Below are 17,264 nucleotides of genomic sequence, written 5' to 3' on the forward strand. Positions count from 1 at the left end.
AGTTCTGTGATCCTAGGAAACCAAAGTGCCTTTACCTCTCTGAGACTGAGCTTTATTAACTATTAATTGAAGGCCTGGATTGCTGACCCCTGAGGTTTATTTCAGCTCTAGAGTTGCATGTGTCTGTTGTCCTCAGTCCTCAGCATCATGCATGGAAAACATATAAACTTACCTTTTATCCTCATGTCTGGGAAACACAACTTTCCCAACTTTGCTCATCCTTGCCATTGCCTCCTGTCAAATGGAAAACAGAATGCAGACAGCTAAGTTGGAAAATTAAAAGCAAAGTGCGGCTTGTCACAGGCAAGAACATTCTAATTAGAATTTATTTACACTTAAGACATTTTTGGGGAGTTCATTTTTTTTCAACTTATTTTCCCTGGTGATAAAGATTAAAACCCAATGAACCTTAAAAGTTACCTCTATGACCACACAGCCTGGGCTTCATAAATGGCTGCCTGTTGAGGCCTCCAGGGTATAAACAATCCAGAAAGCAAAGTACCTTTTTAAAAAAGATTTATGTTTTTATTGAAGTATAGTTGATTTACAATGTTAGTTTCAGGTGTAAAGCAAAGCGACTCAGTTATACATACACATACACATACACATATATTTTTCAGATTCTTTTCAATTATAGGTTATTACAAGAAATTGACTAGAGTTCCCTGTGCTAGACAGTAGGTCTTTTGTTAAGGCTTGCAGGGAGCGGTGGGAGGGAGTTATTTCCCTTTCTCATAGCCTGGATAGGAGGACTCGAGGAGGCAACAAAACCAGTCACTGAGCACATTGTCTACTTCACTCACGACAGCAGTAACTGAATGGAAGCCACTTGCACCTGAACTTTAGGATAAAATATTTAAGACCTCTGCATTTCACTTTTAGTTCTTTTTTCCAGCTGTCCCTGCAATTGTGCAGACAGATGTGAGACCTCCGGGCTGAGTCTGATTAACTTGACTTTAGAACATTCTTTACAATGGGGCAACCAGGTGGACAGCAAGTTGCAGCGTCTTGGGTGGACATGGTCGGCAGCGTTCGGCAGCAAGATCAACCACCGATTGTGTCGGCTCCACGATATGAGTGGAAAGGTCAGGTTTCCTTGGGTGGTCTCCGAGTGCTGTTAAGTTCATGGGAAAGTTAGGAGGAATGGAGTGAACCCAAACTTTGGAGTCCAACGGACTTGATTAGGGAGATTGCAAGCAACAGCATGACAAAAGCTCTTCAGAATAGGTCCTGTCTTAGGAGCAGCTCTTGAACTCTAATTTTTAAGGATGTAGTCATTCTGGGGTCACATGTGTACAACTTCTTATTCTGTATATTAGTTACTTACTATGTACCAGACACCATGCTAGGGATACAGATCTGCATAAGACACACTATTGTCCTGGAAAAACTCACATACTAGCAGAAATATAGATATTTAATTATATCATTGTGTAAATATTATATTTATTATTTATCACTAATTCCCTTCTAACATGCCATGTATTAACTGCTTTATGTGTCCCCTCTCTTCCTCTCCACTCCTTGTTCTAGCCAAAATGGAAGCTACACAGGTTGGGAGCTTTGTCTTTTTGCTGCTTAATCTCATTACCTAGAATATTCGTAGAACATGTTGAGCCCCTTCTATGTGCCAAGCACAGCACTCAGTATCTATGGAGTACAGAGACGAAGAATGAATGGGTCCTTTCATCAAGGAGCTCACCGCAGAATGGAAAAGACATTTATTGTGATCAAAATAGAGTGTGATAAATACAATGCTAGAAGCAGATAAACTTCTTTCCAATAGTTATTCAAGGATTAAGAAACTTGATACTTTTCCATCGGCTAATCATTTACACTTATTTCCAGTCTGGTGAGGATGTTCTACCAACTCTTCTCCAAGGATGCCATAGACATTGTGAACTAGATATCTGGTTTCCTAGCCCCATTGGATTTAAAAATGCTGTCTGGGAGATCAGAGATGCTGAGAATAGCAGGCACACTGACAGAAGAAGGCAATGGCAGCCTTAGTAAGGAGGAGATTCTAAAAACTATGAAAAAGTATTGAAAATGAAATCAAGGTCAAAGGGTGAGAACCAAAGAAGGGCAGTCTGGGGCCATTTTGTGAAAGAGCAAGTCTTCCACAAAGACTTAGTGCGGTCACAGCCATTCCACATAACAAGAATATTTTAGGAGCTCTGCTAGTCCCAACACATACTAGAACATTTTCCTTCCTAAACGAACTTCTGATTCCCTTATAACAAGCCCCACGTCTTGCTGAGCTGATCTCAGCCATCCCCATCGCCACCTTTGCCATGGGCTCTCCTGTTCTGTGCTTGCTTCTTCCTTCAGAGCAGTGCTCTGCTGTGCCTGTTTTGGGGAGGACCTCGTCTCCTCTTGCCTCCTCTGAATCTTGAAAATACTCTTGGGGAATACTCCTCGGGGTTGTGCTTGGGCTCTGACTTGAGCTGACATTCCAGGACAGCCTTCGTGGGTGGGATCCAGGGAATTTATACTATACAAGGGGCTTCGTAAACGACACTTCCCTTCCCGCTGTAACAGATGCAGACACACGGCAGGCAGGCGTCAATTCTTTCTTCCCTTCTTCACGTTACCTTTGCTTCTTTTAAAAATAAATTGTTGAGAAAGACCAGTGATAGAGATTTTAAAGATTTTAAAAGAGGTTTTCTTTTTTTTCTCGAAAAAAGTACAGACTTAAACATTAAACTTAGTTCAGGGATCAACTCCACAGAAGATTTTTCCTGACTCATCCCAGCCGCCTGCCTCCCACCCAGAATGAGTTATTTACTCCCATGGCAACGTGTGTTCCCATCTAGCATAGCATTTAGGACATGGCGCCACAATTTTTGGTTAGCACATCAGCCTCCCCAGCTAGACTGTGAGCCCCTTAAGGCAGGAACTGTTATAATTATTTCTACTGCCAAACTCGGCATGTGGTGCATCGTTCGTGCTCAGGGAATGTCTACGGGATGAATGAACTGAAGGATCATACACGTGACTGAATGCTAAAATGGAAGTTCTGGCTGAGATCTAAAGATGACAGATATAAGACACCAAAGTGAGCTGGAAAGAGACCACCCTGAAGAATTTGTAACAAAGGTAGTTGAGGACCCATTAATCAACCCTTTCCTCCATATGGAAAGTCAGAAAAAGTGATGGATTTTTAGGAGAGAGTTGTGTGTTTACTGAGCACAGCTTCACTAAGACCAGTGAGGAGTGAGATGTGTGTCCCTGAGGTTGTGGGACATGGTGGGTTGAGGGTAGCTCCTGTCTGGAGGACAGCTGGCAGCTTCAGTGTAGAAGCGTAGGAGTGTTGCTCTGGGATCAACCAGTACAGCCAGAGCCAATCAGACTCCAAAGGCACGACTGTTTCCCACGGACCCAAGGTGGCCCACAGGTGAGAGCGCTTCCTGGGCGTTCCTGGAGCCTGTCCAACATGGCCACCTAACGAGGCAGAAGCAGTCTGCATGAAGAAACTGGCGACAACCTACTGGATTTCCAAGGAATTAAAAGAGTAACCAATCTACCAGAACAGAGAGGCGGGGCCAAGGACAAGGACCAGATATAGTAAGTGAGAGGTTTCCAAAAGAGGAAGATCTCCAAAAAAATAAAAAATAAATCTACACGGGAGCCTAGCTGTAAACACTTGTTAGACTGAGAGAGCATGAAGCCCACTGATGACAGGGATAATCAGGTAAGAACCTTCCGACACCTTCCAGCCGCCTCAGAAGAAGAAGAAAGCTAATATACCAGAGTGAAAGTGAAAGAAGGAAAAAGAAGAATCTGATGACAGCCACCTTCTCTCATTTGCAGCAATCCTGGCTGGAGGACTGAGGAGAGGCTTATCTTTAGATGAAAAGCAAAGTGATGATTATTATCTATTTCTTGATATTCCAGTTTTTGAATTTTGGTTATATCTCATAACTTAAAGGGATCATAAAACTTGTATTAGCTACGTGACTTTCTACTTATCTAAGGAAGTAATGGAACTGCCAGAATTTTTAACAAGGGCAGAGAAAAAGTAGCTCTACTGCACAAATCTGAAGGGATAGTGGGAGCAAAAAATACGGTGGTTTCTCACAGACTCACAGACATAGGAAACAAACTTATGGTTACCAAAGGGGTAAGGAGGGGAGGGATAAATTAGGAGTTTGGGATTAGCAGATACACACCACTATACATAAAACAGATAAGCAACAAGTTCCTATTGTATAGCACAGGGAACTATATTCAATATCTTGCAATAACCTGTAGTGGAAAAGAATATGAAAAAAAATACATATAAAAATTGAATCATTTTGCTGTTTACCTGAAACACAACATTGTCAATCAACTATACTTAAATTAAAAAAACAAGTAGATAGAGCCAAAAAAATACATTTGTTTTTCAACTCTATTTCAAAAGATGTATTTGTGCTAAACCCAAGTTACATATGCATAATAAACACTGAATGAAAATATATTAAAAGATTAACAGATTTGAGAACATGAGAGATCATGTTTTCTCTTGTTAACTTGTTTTTTGTGTCTTCTAAATGTTCTGCAATGGCACATAGAGATTTGATCATTTTAAGGAAAATAAAACTGTACTTCATTTCAAAAAAAAAAAAAGTTAAGCTTCTACAGGCAGTCAGGATGATTCGTGCTCTCCTTCCTCTCTCCTGGGAGGAGGGCTCATTAAGGCTACTGGACACAATGTGGAGAATGCCCAGAGAATCAGTGCTGTCATCAGAAATAGCACTGCTGAGTCTTCCCATTTCTCCAAATAATTAACATAAAACTGAAACCTCATGAACCCACTGGCTGCAGTAAATCTGGAAATTACCACAGCAAAACAATATGAATTTATTATGGGAATGCTGACACGTGCTAAATATAGTCACCCCCACAATATATTTCTGTTCAAAAGGGTTTATTTGAAGTCAGCCTCAAAATTCATACTTTTTGTCAGCAGGCAGGAGCCGGCCAATGTGGATTTGCAGCACGCTACCCTCTTTGTTTGGGAGTCTAGACAGCACCACCGATACAGGGACTTTTTTCTTTCCTTTGAGCCCACACAATGAAAGCTTTTACAAACAAAATATTTTGTAAAATCGCATTTTAATCACTTCTTTTCTTTCTCTCTATCGGGCCGAGCTATAAATAAACCATGAAAGTTCACATTTGATCGTCACTTCTGAAAGCAAGTATAAGGGTTTCTGTAGGAAAAAAATAGGAGCCCTGTCCCAGGGCCATGAAAGACCGCATTCATGGGGTTTGACCCTTCCAGGCCGTGTCAAGGCCGAGATCCCAGTCCGCACACGCTGCTCACCACTTCCCTGGGAGCTGCACGGGCAGTCACCAGGCCTGTGTGGGCGCAGGCAACTCCCAGGTCTCACGTGTTATGGCCTGGCTTGGGAGCCACCAAAAGTCTTTAGGCAACACTGGGTGAGTTACCCAGGGAAGTTAAGTTCAAAAAAGGAAGGGGCTTTTCAGCACCAATGGAGAAGAGGACGATTCCACGACTGGCAGACACACTCGTGTTAGCAATTTGGGGAGCAGGGGACCTGATACTGTCTCCTCTGTACAGGGGAAGGAGAACAATGGCCTTAAGACTTAGGGAAGGCCGTCAGGTAGTCTAGACCTAGGCACCAAAGGGCACTGCCAGCTTGGCAATGTCTAGCGTCACGGTCCACAGTCACTGTCCACAAGGAAGAAGAACCAGGACCTGGCCTGGTGGGAGGTATCCTGGGAGCTCCCTGAAGGGGGGAAGGAGTCATGTCACTGTAGGTCTCATGCCTGGCACAGTCCTAGCACTTCCGGGTGCTTGGCTCACGTTTACTGAGCTGCTGGATGAAAAGGGATGACTTTCCTAACAGAGGCTACGTAAGATCTTCTCACACTGTTTGCAGAACGGCATACCTGAGATCTAGTGGTCAAGATGACCTGTTAAGATTCCAGAAGAAAATACTGGAAGTGCCATTTATATGACTTTTAGTCTAAAGAAACGGATTAAGCTTTACCAGCACTTAATATGCAGATTGTCACCAGATCCATCAGTGTGTCCATACATCAGTCATGAGGGAATAAAGATGTGTGAGGTTTCCTAAGGGAAGAATGAGAGCTCTACCACACCAGGGGACGACAGCATGGCACTCCATTCTACGCCCGCGGCTTCCAGGGATTTGCTACCTGCTGCCATTTACACGTTCCACGTTGGTGGATTTATAGGTATGTCTAATTTCATGTAAATAAACCCTCACAAAATGGGCAAGCAGCTGAGAAAGATTCAGTCAAAGGATTAAAGGCAATGGTGATAATTCAGATTCAAGTAAGTTAAAAAAATGATGACACTTTTACTTGGTTCTAGCTTTCCATATTATAAGGTAAAAACCATGAAGACCTAGTCAGATAAGGTAAGAATTGGGAAAAAACTGAAACTATCAAGAATATTATTTGAGATATAATACTGAGGCACATATAAAATCATTTAGAAATCATCAAAAATCACTTAAAATCATTAAAAACTCACCTGGCCTTGGACAGGGTAACTTTAGATATTGTACAATGTTACTACACCAGCATCATGAGAGGCATGTATTTGAAATATTTTATTTCAGCTGTGTTTCAGCTGTTTTATAGTGTAAAAAATCACAAGCACAGTAGAACATGTGTCTGCTATTTCATAAATAAATTTCCATATGTTGAAGATGTAAGCTCAAAATATTTTTAACTGATGGTGTATACGATTCAAAAAATGAAGCATCCATTGTCCCAGAAGCCAACTCCCAAGGCTGTTGCTAGGTTACTGGTTCAAGCCAACATTTCCCAGGTGCCCCCTCTGTGCTGCACCCTGTACTCATTGCTTTGTGTACATAACCTTTTAAATTCTCAAAACGACTTAACAACACGGATATCATCAGCTATCCCCACTTTATGGACCACGAAGTAAACAGAGACAGTATAAGGAAATTTGTCCAAGGTCATAAAGCCGATATGCAGCAAAGCCAGAATTCAGACCTGCTTCTGATTCCAGGCTTTCGCTCAGCCCTGCACTCAGACCTGACACATCTGTCCTCCTGGCAGTGCAAAGAGTCTGCTCCTTGGCCCCCTAGGCTTGAGTTCAAATCCTGCTTCTGCTGCTTATTACCTGTGTGATCTCCTTGGGTGAGAATGAGTGTGTGTTCGCATGTGAGGCACCAATACAGTACACTGTCCCTTTTTTCAGAGATGCTGACACATAGCTCTGAAATACATGAATCTGCCTTCTTGAGGAACTCTGACTCATTTTACTGGAACAACAAGTTCACATGCTAATGTGTGGGCTGAGGCACATGACCGACTCCTCCATAGAAAAACAAAAGATAGCAAATGTGATTTTCCTGCAACAAGCATTAAGAAATGGCTGGTTGTTCTTTTATTTGTTTTGTTTTGTTTTTCCTTTTGACACAGTCATCTTTTGACCTGCACCTGGTATTTTCAGCAACCTCCAAACATTGGAGACAACAATGTCAATTTATAAGCAGGAAGGGATGAGAGAAAGGAAAGAGTGATGTTAATTAAGTCTTTATCACTAATCATGACATGAAGACTCACACTTCGTTTATAATTTTAAATACATGGTGTCAATATACCTACCCTCATACCTATTCCTACCTATCCATATCCACACACATTTATCTTGTTTAGGGTGTTGATTACATGGGTATACACATTTATCAAAATTCATCAAACTGTACCAAGATCTGTGTCTTTCCCTTCATATATACTTTACATATACTATATCTCAATTTAAAAGTTGTAAAAGAAAAAACACTGTATATGTGCATTAGTGTATGTGTTGGTACATCTATATATGTATTTTAAAATTTCAATTATGTAATGCCTACCAAATGGAAAAAAAAGAAAAACTGGAAGAGATGCATAGGGCAAAGTATGGCGGGTGGGGGTGGGTGGAGCTTCCGTGCCCTCAAGGATACACCATCTGAAGCTCTCCAAACCCTGTTGTTTCAGGATTTTTATGGAAGTTTCATTACATAGGTATAATTGATTAAATCATTAGCCATTGGTGATTAGCTCAATCTCCTGCCTTCTCCCCTGCTTGGAGGTCAGGGAGTGGGGCTGCAAGTTGCAACCCTCTAATTATGCCTTGGTCTTTCTGGTGACCAACCCCTGTACAGGTGCTATCTGGGGGTCCCTAGTCCCAAGTAGTCTCATTAGTATACAAAAGACACTCTTTTCACTCTAGATTCCTAAGGTTTTAGGAGCTGTGTGCCAGGAATCAAGGACAAAGGTCAACTATTTATTATTTTTTTAATATCATAGTCTCTCTTACTCCCCAAAATTGTAATGGACCCATACTGCTTTTTGAATGAAATTCAGATTTCATTAGATAGCCTAAAACTTCAAGGTCGAAGTTGTGCAGATGTCTCCAGTCTTACCTCATGTCTTGCTCACTGTGATCGCCATGCTGAAAACGCAAGGGCCATTGTGCTGTTAATTGAACATGGCAAGTTTGCTCCTGCCCAGGGCCTTCCTGCCTCTTTCAGGAGTGCTCTTCCGAGTCTTAGACTGTCTGGCTTTTTCATATCATTTAGGTCCTCTTCAAACAGAATCTCAAAGAGACTGCCTTTGGCCACTCTTGGCTGAAACAGCCCACTTCTCCCAAACACCCTCTATCACATGGTCTCATTTTCTTGTCTCTATAACCCTTCAGAGCACTTAGCATAGCCTGAAATTATATTGTTAATTTATTGGCATCCTTATTTACTGTCTACTTCCTCCTTTGGTCCTCACCTCTATTCCTCCCTCGTGAACTAAGCTCTACGGAATCAGGGTCCTTGGCTTTCTTAATCATTGATGTAGCCCTCACTTTTAGTAGGACACTAGCTAAAGGTTAGCTGAAAGTATACACTTGTTAAATGCCTAGTTTGGCAAGGCACTGTATACACTTATTAAATGCCTAACTTGCCTCATTTGATGCTCACAAATATTCTGTAACAAAGGTCTTATTATCTAAACTTATAATGAGGAAACAGAGGCTCAGAGAGCTTAAGAGAATTTCCTAAGCTGGTAAATGGCTTAGCTAGGATTTGAAACTTGCTTTAACCCATGAGTAAGACCAGTACCATTCCTTGAGGAGCTCACAGCCAATAGGCAGATCTCCAACATTAGTTCATGAAAATTTATCTTGCTCTGATGACTTTAGGGCCCTGTAAAACCCTAAAAGCTTGCTTTCTCCACCATCAAAGACAAATTCAATTACAGTTATAATATTGTGCTTACAAAGGCAGGAAGATGGATTCACTGATGTATGGAAAGATTGTTCATATTAATTTTTGAAATAAACAAAATTACTGCCAGCTGTATGACCCTGAGTAAGACCCTTCCCCTCTCTGGGACTCACTTTCCTTATCAGCAAAATAAAGGGATTGGATTAAATTATTTCTGAAGTCTTTGCCAGCTCTGCAATCTGTTGGTTCCATGCACATGCCTTTTTTTGATTAACTCTCAGTTGACAAGTGAACCAATTACTCCCAATGGTACATTTTATTAGGTTTTCTTTTTTATTTTAACTAGTCTACTTTCAGAGGGAATATATCCACTGCGTTTCCCCAGCAAGGTTCAGTTTCATTCCAACTCAGTCACAGCAAACTTGACACAGCGGAGTGATTCTACAACAGGTAAGCACACCTACCACTGTGATGTTCTGAGGTGAGGTTCTAAAACATGGCCTGGCTGCTAAGGGGTTGGGCCCAAATATGAATAGCTGAGTGAGTAGTCATCCTACTTATAGGAGTTTGACTTGCCTCTTACGGGTTTTCTTAAAGCCAAAGTATCAAGCTTCTTGCTAAAAGCATCAGACAGATTACAGACTTCAGAACTGCAAGCTATCACCCATCTAATAATCTGTTATTGAACAATCTGGAAAAGAAATGGTCCTGCTGGTATTTCTGGCTGAAACATAAGATACAGCAGTGAGCTGTAACAGAAATAATAACAGCAGTAATAGTAACAACAATAATGGCAGCTAACATTTATGAGTACTTACTACGGCCCAGCACTGCATTAAGCACTTCATAGGGGAGGAGGGGTGAATAGATTAGTGGGAGACTGCATGTTTAGCATGTACGAGGTCCTGGGTCCAATCCCCAGTACCTCCATTTTAAAAAAAATTTAAAAAATTTTTTTACCTACTTCATATCCCCAACTGAGAGATGAGGAAACACACAATTTTGGAACTCTGTTCTTAACCATTCACTGTGGAAAGAAACCATTCACTTTGGTGATACAGAGACCATAATTCACATCCTAGCTATGCCGTTGAGCATTCTGAGTCTCAATTTTAAAAACGTGAATTTTAATACCTATTTTATAGGTCTGTTGATATGGAATAAATGATTAACAGTACAATTGTTGTTACTACTTCTACTATTTACTCATCAACTGAAACAAATCTTATTTTCCTAGAAATTTTATTGAGTTACCAGGTATTACCTGGTGTATGTTTTAGGTTGGTGGAGTGAGTGGGCTGGGGAAGCTGGTGGGTGTCAATAGTCTCATCGATCCTCATTATCATTTCCAGACAATTGCTCCTCCATCTGCAAGCAAAACCCCTACTTCTCCGAGGTTTATACCACCTAATCATAGAGATTTAATCATACCTATCCCCTCTGCATCTCACTGCTGTCATCATCAGCCTCTTGCTGATGTTAAATGAGGTTAAGGCTTAGATCTCAGTCTCCGTATCCATCTGGTGGTTGTCATCATCATGTAAGACTTCAGCATCTGTTTACAAGACCCATCTGATGTCTGAGTCTTGTGGTTTCAAAGTGTTTCCAGTATTCTAATAGCCACTTTCTGACTTCAACTGCCCATTAATCCAATTCTCTCACTTGCCCCATCATTCCTATCAAATGTCCTCTTCCACCTCATGGTAGTACCCAGAATCTCAATCCCTTCCTTTTCTTTCAATCCATATACCTCTTCTGATCTAATTTCTTCCTTATATAGAGGAGAGTCCCCCATCTATTAAATCAAACACGTCAATCAACAGGAATCACACCTAATATATTAGCTGCTGAATTCAATGGGTACCTCTAATCCACAGAAATTCTTTAGCCGGGATACGCTTCATTTATGACTGGGAGAAACCTTGTTTACAATGGAGCAGGTCAATGGGAGATTGCAGCTCGAGGAAGTGCAACATTCCAAAAGCTCTAAGAGTCTTGATACCTTGGAAATTTACTCTTCAAATCAAATGGTATTGACACAGTGAACAAAGATTGAGCTGCAAGGGATGTTGGGCTATGTGTTTAGGGTGGTAAATAACCAACTTACATAAGACAGAGTGTATCTATCTATCTATCCCTCCCTCCACACTCCTTAAAGCTCCCTGTTTTGGGTCTTTTAGACCAGAGACATATCACAAGTGCAGTATGCACACCCTGGTCTGGCCTTTGGGGCTGGCCTTAGACTGGTTTATGGTACACAAGTGCCTCAGGCTAAGCCAGAATGCATTTCAAACCAACATCAGGAGGAAGAAGACAGGTGGAGAGGTTGAGTTTGAAGCCAGGAACTGGGGAGGCCAAGGATGGCACCAAAGCACTAAAAGCAGGAGAAGGGCTGGAAGGAAGATGGGAAGGAGAGAGGAAGCACAGGTCAGACAGACTGAGGGAAGAGCGTGGAATGCAAGTCCAGGAAAAACCATTGTGATGTCCTATTAAATTGGTTTATAATCATTGTTTTGTGTTCCCAAAGCTCCCTGGCTTCCCTCTATCTTAGCACTTAGCACACAGTAGGACAAATGTCTGTTTCCTTACATGTCTCTTCCACTGGACAGTGAGATCTAAGAGAAGAGAGACCATTAATTTTATCAGAACTCCCAGCAATTGATATAATGTGACTCTTCAATAAATACATGCTGGGAGAATGAAGGAACAAGTGAGTAAATGGACCAATGAATGAATGAGTGAGTGAGTGAGTGAGTCAGTGAATGAATCAGAGGTGGGATATCTGTATAAAGCAACTTTGAGATCTCCGTCAGTTGTACTTCTTGGTATTTCCTAACTGTCAGGTTAACATAGTCTTCATTGTCAGATGTCACACCATTAGGATCATGGGCTCTGGACTGTCTCAATCAGAACCTTGGCTCTTCCAACTGAATGGCTTGGGCAATTTAATAACCTCTTTATGCCTCAGTTTACTCATCTTTAAAATAGAAATGCTAGAAATAATTACTCACAGAGTTAGTAACATAAGAGGACATGCATGCAAACCGTCTAATTTAGTGCCTGGCACAAGTAATAGCTTAAAATTTTTGAGTCATTTTTATTCTTATAATTATTATACCCATCTCCACCCCAGCACTACACAGAATCGTGTAATGTTTTCTCTTTTTTTGTTTTTGTTTTTTGTTTGTTTTGGGGGGAGGTAATTAGGTTTATTTGTCATTTATTTATTTATTTATTTATTTATTTATTTATTTTAAAATTATTATTATTACTTTTTAACGGAGGTACTGGGGATTGAACCCAGGACCTTGTGTACGCTAGGCAGGTGTTCTGCCACTGAGCTATACCCTCCCCCATTAATGTCTTCTTGAGTGCTACTATTTAAAGGCAGCATTTCCTGGGGTGGGAATAGCTTAGTGGTAGAGTGCATGGTTAGCATGCACAAGGTCCTGGGTTCAGTCCCCAGGACCTCCATTAAAAGAATAAAATAAAGACAGAACTTCCTAATCTGCTGTTATATGTGACATGCTACCTGGGCTGGGGAGTGATAAAAAGCATGGAATGAAGGAACCACTCAACACTGAATACCAGCTGATGCCTCTGGTCAGCCAGGGAGAAAGAAGATGAACAAGGAGCAGAATGGTGCCTGCAGGGAATAAAAGCTGTGGGAGCTTATAGGTTTAGAAACATGGAGTTTATTTTTGGGTTGGACTTCCAGGCCTTTTACATAAAACAGACAAAGAAAACAACAACTATGTCAGCTGTGTTTATGAATATAGCTTGCTCTGGCTTTCCCAAGACATAGGGAATTCAGTCTGCTTCCCTCTGGTTACTGAATTATAGACAAGCACATGATGTACTGGAAAGAAAACGGACCTGGAAATCAGGAGGCTCCAGTCCTATGTTAATCTTAGTCTGGGCTCTCTAATCTTGAATGAGTTGCTTCCTTTCTTTGGATCCTAGTATCCTCTTCTACAAAATGGAAAGTTTAAACCAGATAATATTTTATTGTTCAACCAATAGTTATCGAGTACCTACTGTGGGCCAGGCAGTGTGCTAGGCACTGTGGACACATCAGCAAACCAGACAGCTGCCATCCTTGACTTCACTGAGTTTAAAAGTCTATTAGAAAAACATCTGTGCTGTAGGAGAGGGTCAGAGGGAGACAAAACTAGTCTGGGGGCTTAGGAAACTATCTGAAGGTTCAAAAGGAGTTGGACAGGTAAAGAAAGTTGATGAAGAGGGTCCCAGGCTGAAGGAAAGACATATTGGAAGGTCCCAAGTCAAAGTAATATGGTGCATTCAAAGGACTAAAAGAAGTCCAAGATGGCTGGAGTAGATAGAATGAAGGGAAAGAGTGATGAGACAAAGCTACAAATGAAGGCAGGAATCAGATTTTGGGTGGCTTTTAAAAATCATGTTAAATGTTTCTGACATTATGCTAAAGTCAGAGGGAAGCCAGCAGAGAGTTTTAAGGTAGACTCATTCTATTCAAGTTTGTAAAAGATCACTTTGGCTGTTGTATGGAGAATGGGTTAGAGGGCGGTAACATTGGAGGCAGGGACACCATTCAAGAGGCTCTTGGAGCAGTCCAGGTGGGAGAAGATGGTAGCTTGGACTAGGGCAGTGACTATGGAATTAAAGCAAAGTGGAAGAGTTCAAGATACATGAGATGTAGTTTAGAAAGAGACCCTAAGAGATCAAAGTGGAGGGAAGAGAGGATGGGTTCAGAATGTCCTTGAGGTTCTGGCAGAAGTGATTAAGTATATGCGGTGCCATTTACCAGCAGTGCCATGTTTCTAATATAGCACCAGTTTTACAGGCAAAGGTGGAGAGGATGAATTCAGATTTGAATATGTTTAAACTGAGATGCCTGGGAGCCCTTTAAGTGAAGATGTAATATGGAGAGCTGTAGAGCCTCTGACATATAAATAGGAAATGAATCCTTGAAGTGGATAGGATGGACACAGTCCTGTAGAAGACCAACACATAATGCTAGGTAGAGGAGAGAGGGGAGCTGGCAAAGGGATTTGGAAAGCAGCATTCAGAGCAGCAGGAGGAAAACCAAGAAACCACGTTGTCAATGGAAAAGCGTTTCAGTGAAAGGAGCGCTCCACGTTGCAAAGTGCTGCTAAGCGCAAAGCAGGGTAAGATTCAGAAAGCCCTCTTCACTGAGCAATGACCTAGGTTAGCCTTACTGACCTAGACTAGCACCAGTTTGGTACACTTGTGGAAGTGGAAAGCAGATCATCTTTGGTTAAGGGGGTGGGGGGTGGTGGTAAGAAAATCATGATCGTGAGGATAGGCACTTTTTAAAACAATTTTGACTGTGAGAGGCAATAACTGGAGGGGCTGACAGGTTGAAGAAAGGATTTTATTTTTAAGATGAGCATTTGTGGTCGCACAGTCCAACAGAAATCACATGAGCTATATAAGTAACTTTAAATTTCTGAGTAGCCATTTAAAAATGTGAAAAGAAATAAAAGCTATATGTGACAAACCCACAACAAGCATAGTATTCAATGGTGAAAAACTCAGAATCTTCCTACTAAAATCTGGGACAAGAAAGGCTGCCCACTATCACCACTCCTATTCAACACAGTCTTGGAAGTCCTAGCCACAGAAATCAGACAAGAGAGAGAAATAAAAGGGATCCAAACTGGAAAAGAAGAGGTAAAAGTGTCACTATATGCAGATGATATGATACTGTATATAGAAAACCCTAAAAGGGCCACACAAAAACTACTAGAAATAATCGAAGAATTCAGCAAAGTAGCAGGTTACAAGATTAACGTTCAAAAATCAGTTGCACTGTTTTACACTAATGATGAATCAACAGAAAAAGAAAGTGAGGAAACAATCCCCTTTAAAATAGCACCCAAAGTAATAAAATACCTAGGAATAAATCTAACCAAGGAGGTGAAAGAATTATACATGGAAAACTATACACCATTGATGAAGGAAATTAAAGAAGACTTCAAAAATTGGAAAGATATCCCATGGTCCTGGATTGGAAGAATCAATATTGTTAAAATAGTCATACCGCCCAAGGCAATCTACAGATTTAATGCAATCTCTATCAAATTACCCAGGACATTTTTCTCAGAACTAGAACAAATCATAATAAAATTTATATGGAACCACAAAAACCTAGAATTGCCAAAGCATTACTGAAGAAAAAGAAAGTGGATGGAGGAATAACTCTCCCAGACTTCAGACAATACTATAGAGCTACAGTCATCAAGACAGCATGGTATTGGTACCAAAACAGACATATAGACCAATGGAACAGAACAGAGAGCCCAGAAATGAACCCATAAACTTTTGGTCAACTAATCTTCAACAAAAGAGGCAATAATATATGATGGAATAAAGACAGTCTCTTCAGCAAATGGTGTTGGGAAAACTGGACAGCAGCATGTAAATCAATGAAGCTACAACACTCCCCTACACCATACACAAAAATAAAGTCAAAATGGATCAAAGACTTAAAAATAAGACAAGATACAATAAACCTCCCAGAAGAAAACTGAAGCAAAACATTATCTCATATACATCTCAAAAATGTTCTACCCAAGCAATAGAAATAAAAGCAAGAATAAACAATGGGACCTAATGAAACTTACAAGCTTCTGCACAGCAAAGGAAACTATAAGTAAAACAAAACGACAACCTACAGAATGGGAGAAAATTTTTGCAAATGATGAAATCGACAAAGGCTTGATCTCTAGAATATATAAGCAGTTCATGTGACATAATAAGGAAAAAAGAAACAATCCAAAAATAGGCAGAAGACCTAAACAAGGAAGGAAGACATACAAATGATCAATAGTCACATGAAAAAATGCTCAATATCACTAATTATCAGAGAAATGCAAATCAAAACTATGATGAGGTTATGACCTCACACCAGTCAGAGTGGCCATCATTCAAAAGTCCACAAATGACACATGATGGAGAGGCTGTGGAGAAAAGGGAACCCTCCTACACTGCTGGTGGGAATGCAGTTTGGTGTAGCCACTGTGGAAAACAGTGTGGAGATTCCTCAACAGACTAGGAATAGACTTACCATATGACCATGGAATCCTGCTCCTGGGCATATATCCAGAAGGAACCTTACTTCAAAAAGACACTTGCACCCCAGTGTTCATAGCAGCACTATTTACAATAGCCAAGACATGGAAACAGCCTAAATGTCCATCAACAGATGACTGGATAAAGAAGAAGTGGTATATTTATACAATGGAATACTATTAAGTCATAAAAAACAACATAACGCCATTTGCAGCAACATGGATGCTCCTGGAGAATGTCATTCTAAGTGAAGTAAGCCAGAAAGAGAAAGAAAAATACCATATGAGATTGCTCATATGTGGTATCTTAAAAAAAAAAAAAGGACATAAATACAAAACAGAAACAGACTCATAGACATAGAATACAATCTTGTGGTTGCCAAGCGGGCGGGGGATGGGAAGGGACAGACTGGGATTTCAAAATTTATAGATAATGACAGGCATATGAAGAATCGATAAACAAGATTATACTGTAGAGCACATGGAAATATATACAAGATCTTATGGTAGCTCACAGCAAAAAAAAATGTGACAATGAATATATGTTCATGTATAACTGTAAAATTGTGCTCTACACTGGAATTTGACACAACATTGTAAAATGACTATAACACAATAAAAAAAATGTAAAAAAATGTGAAAAGAAATTGGTGAACTTACTTGTAGTATCTTTTCTTTAACTTATTATACCCCCAATATTATGTCAACAAGTAACACAAAAATTATTAATGAAATATTCTATGTTCTTGTATTCATACTAAGTCTTTGAAACCTGGCATGTATTTCACACATTTCAGTTTGGACTGGCCACATTTCAAATGCTCAGTAACTCCATCTGATGGGTGGCTACTCTATTGGACAGCACGAGTCTACAGCAGGTTTAAATGCTGATGAGAAGGGGTTAGTATGGAAGGAGAGGCTAAATATGAAGGAAGAGGTATTGAATGAACAGTCAGAAGCAGTGGGAGATGAAGGAGCC

General features: G+C 40.5%; 1 protein-coding gene across 7 annotated transcripts in view; it reads right to left on the minus strand.

Annotated features, from left to right (window-relative positions):
- The window catches only part of FGGY (FGGY carbohydrate kinase domain containing), a 389,879-nt gene that overhangs the window by 4,674 nt on the left and 367,941 nt on the right, over positions 1 to 17,264 (minus strand). For 4 of the 7 annotated variants that reach the window (XM_072974343.1, XM_072974345.1, XM_072974346.1 and 1 more), the window contains one exon: positions 173 to 234. In XM_072974343.1, the coding sequence (XP_072830444.1) occupies positions 173 to 234 (62 nt within the window). Of the gene's footprint in view, positions 1 to 172; positions 235 to 17,264 lie in introns of those variants that run through there. The other 3 variants (XR_012079073.1, XR_012079071.1, XM_072974344.1) reach the window with 2 other exon arrangements.

This window comes from Vicugna pacos, chromosome 13, assembly GCF_048564905.1.
Source record: "Vicugna pacos chromosome 13, VicPac4, whole genome shotgun sequence".
Classification (NCBI taxonomy): Eukaryota; Metazoa; Chordata; class Mammalia; order Artiodactyla; family Camelidae; genus Vicugna; species Vicugna pacos.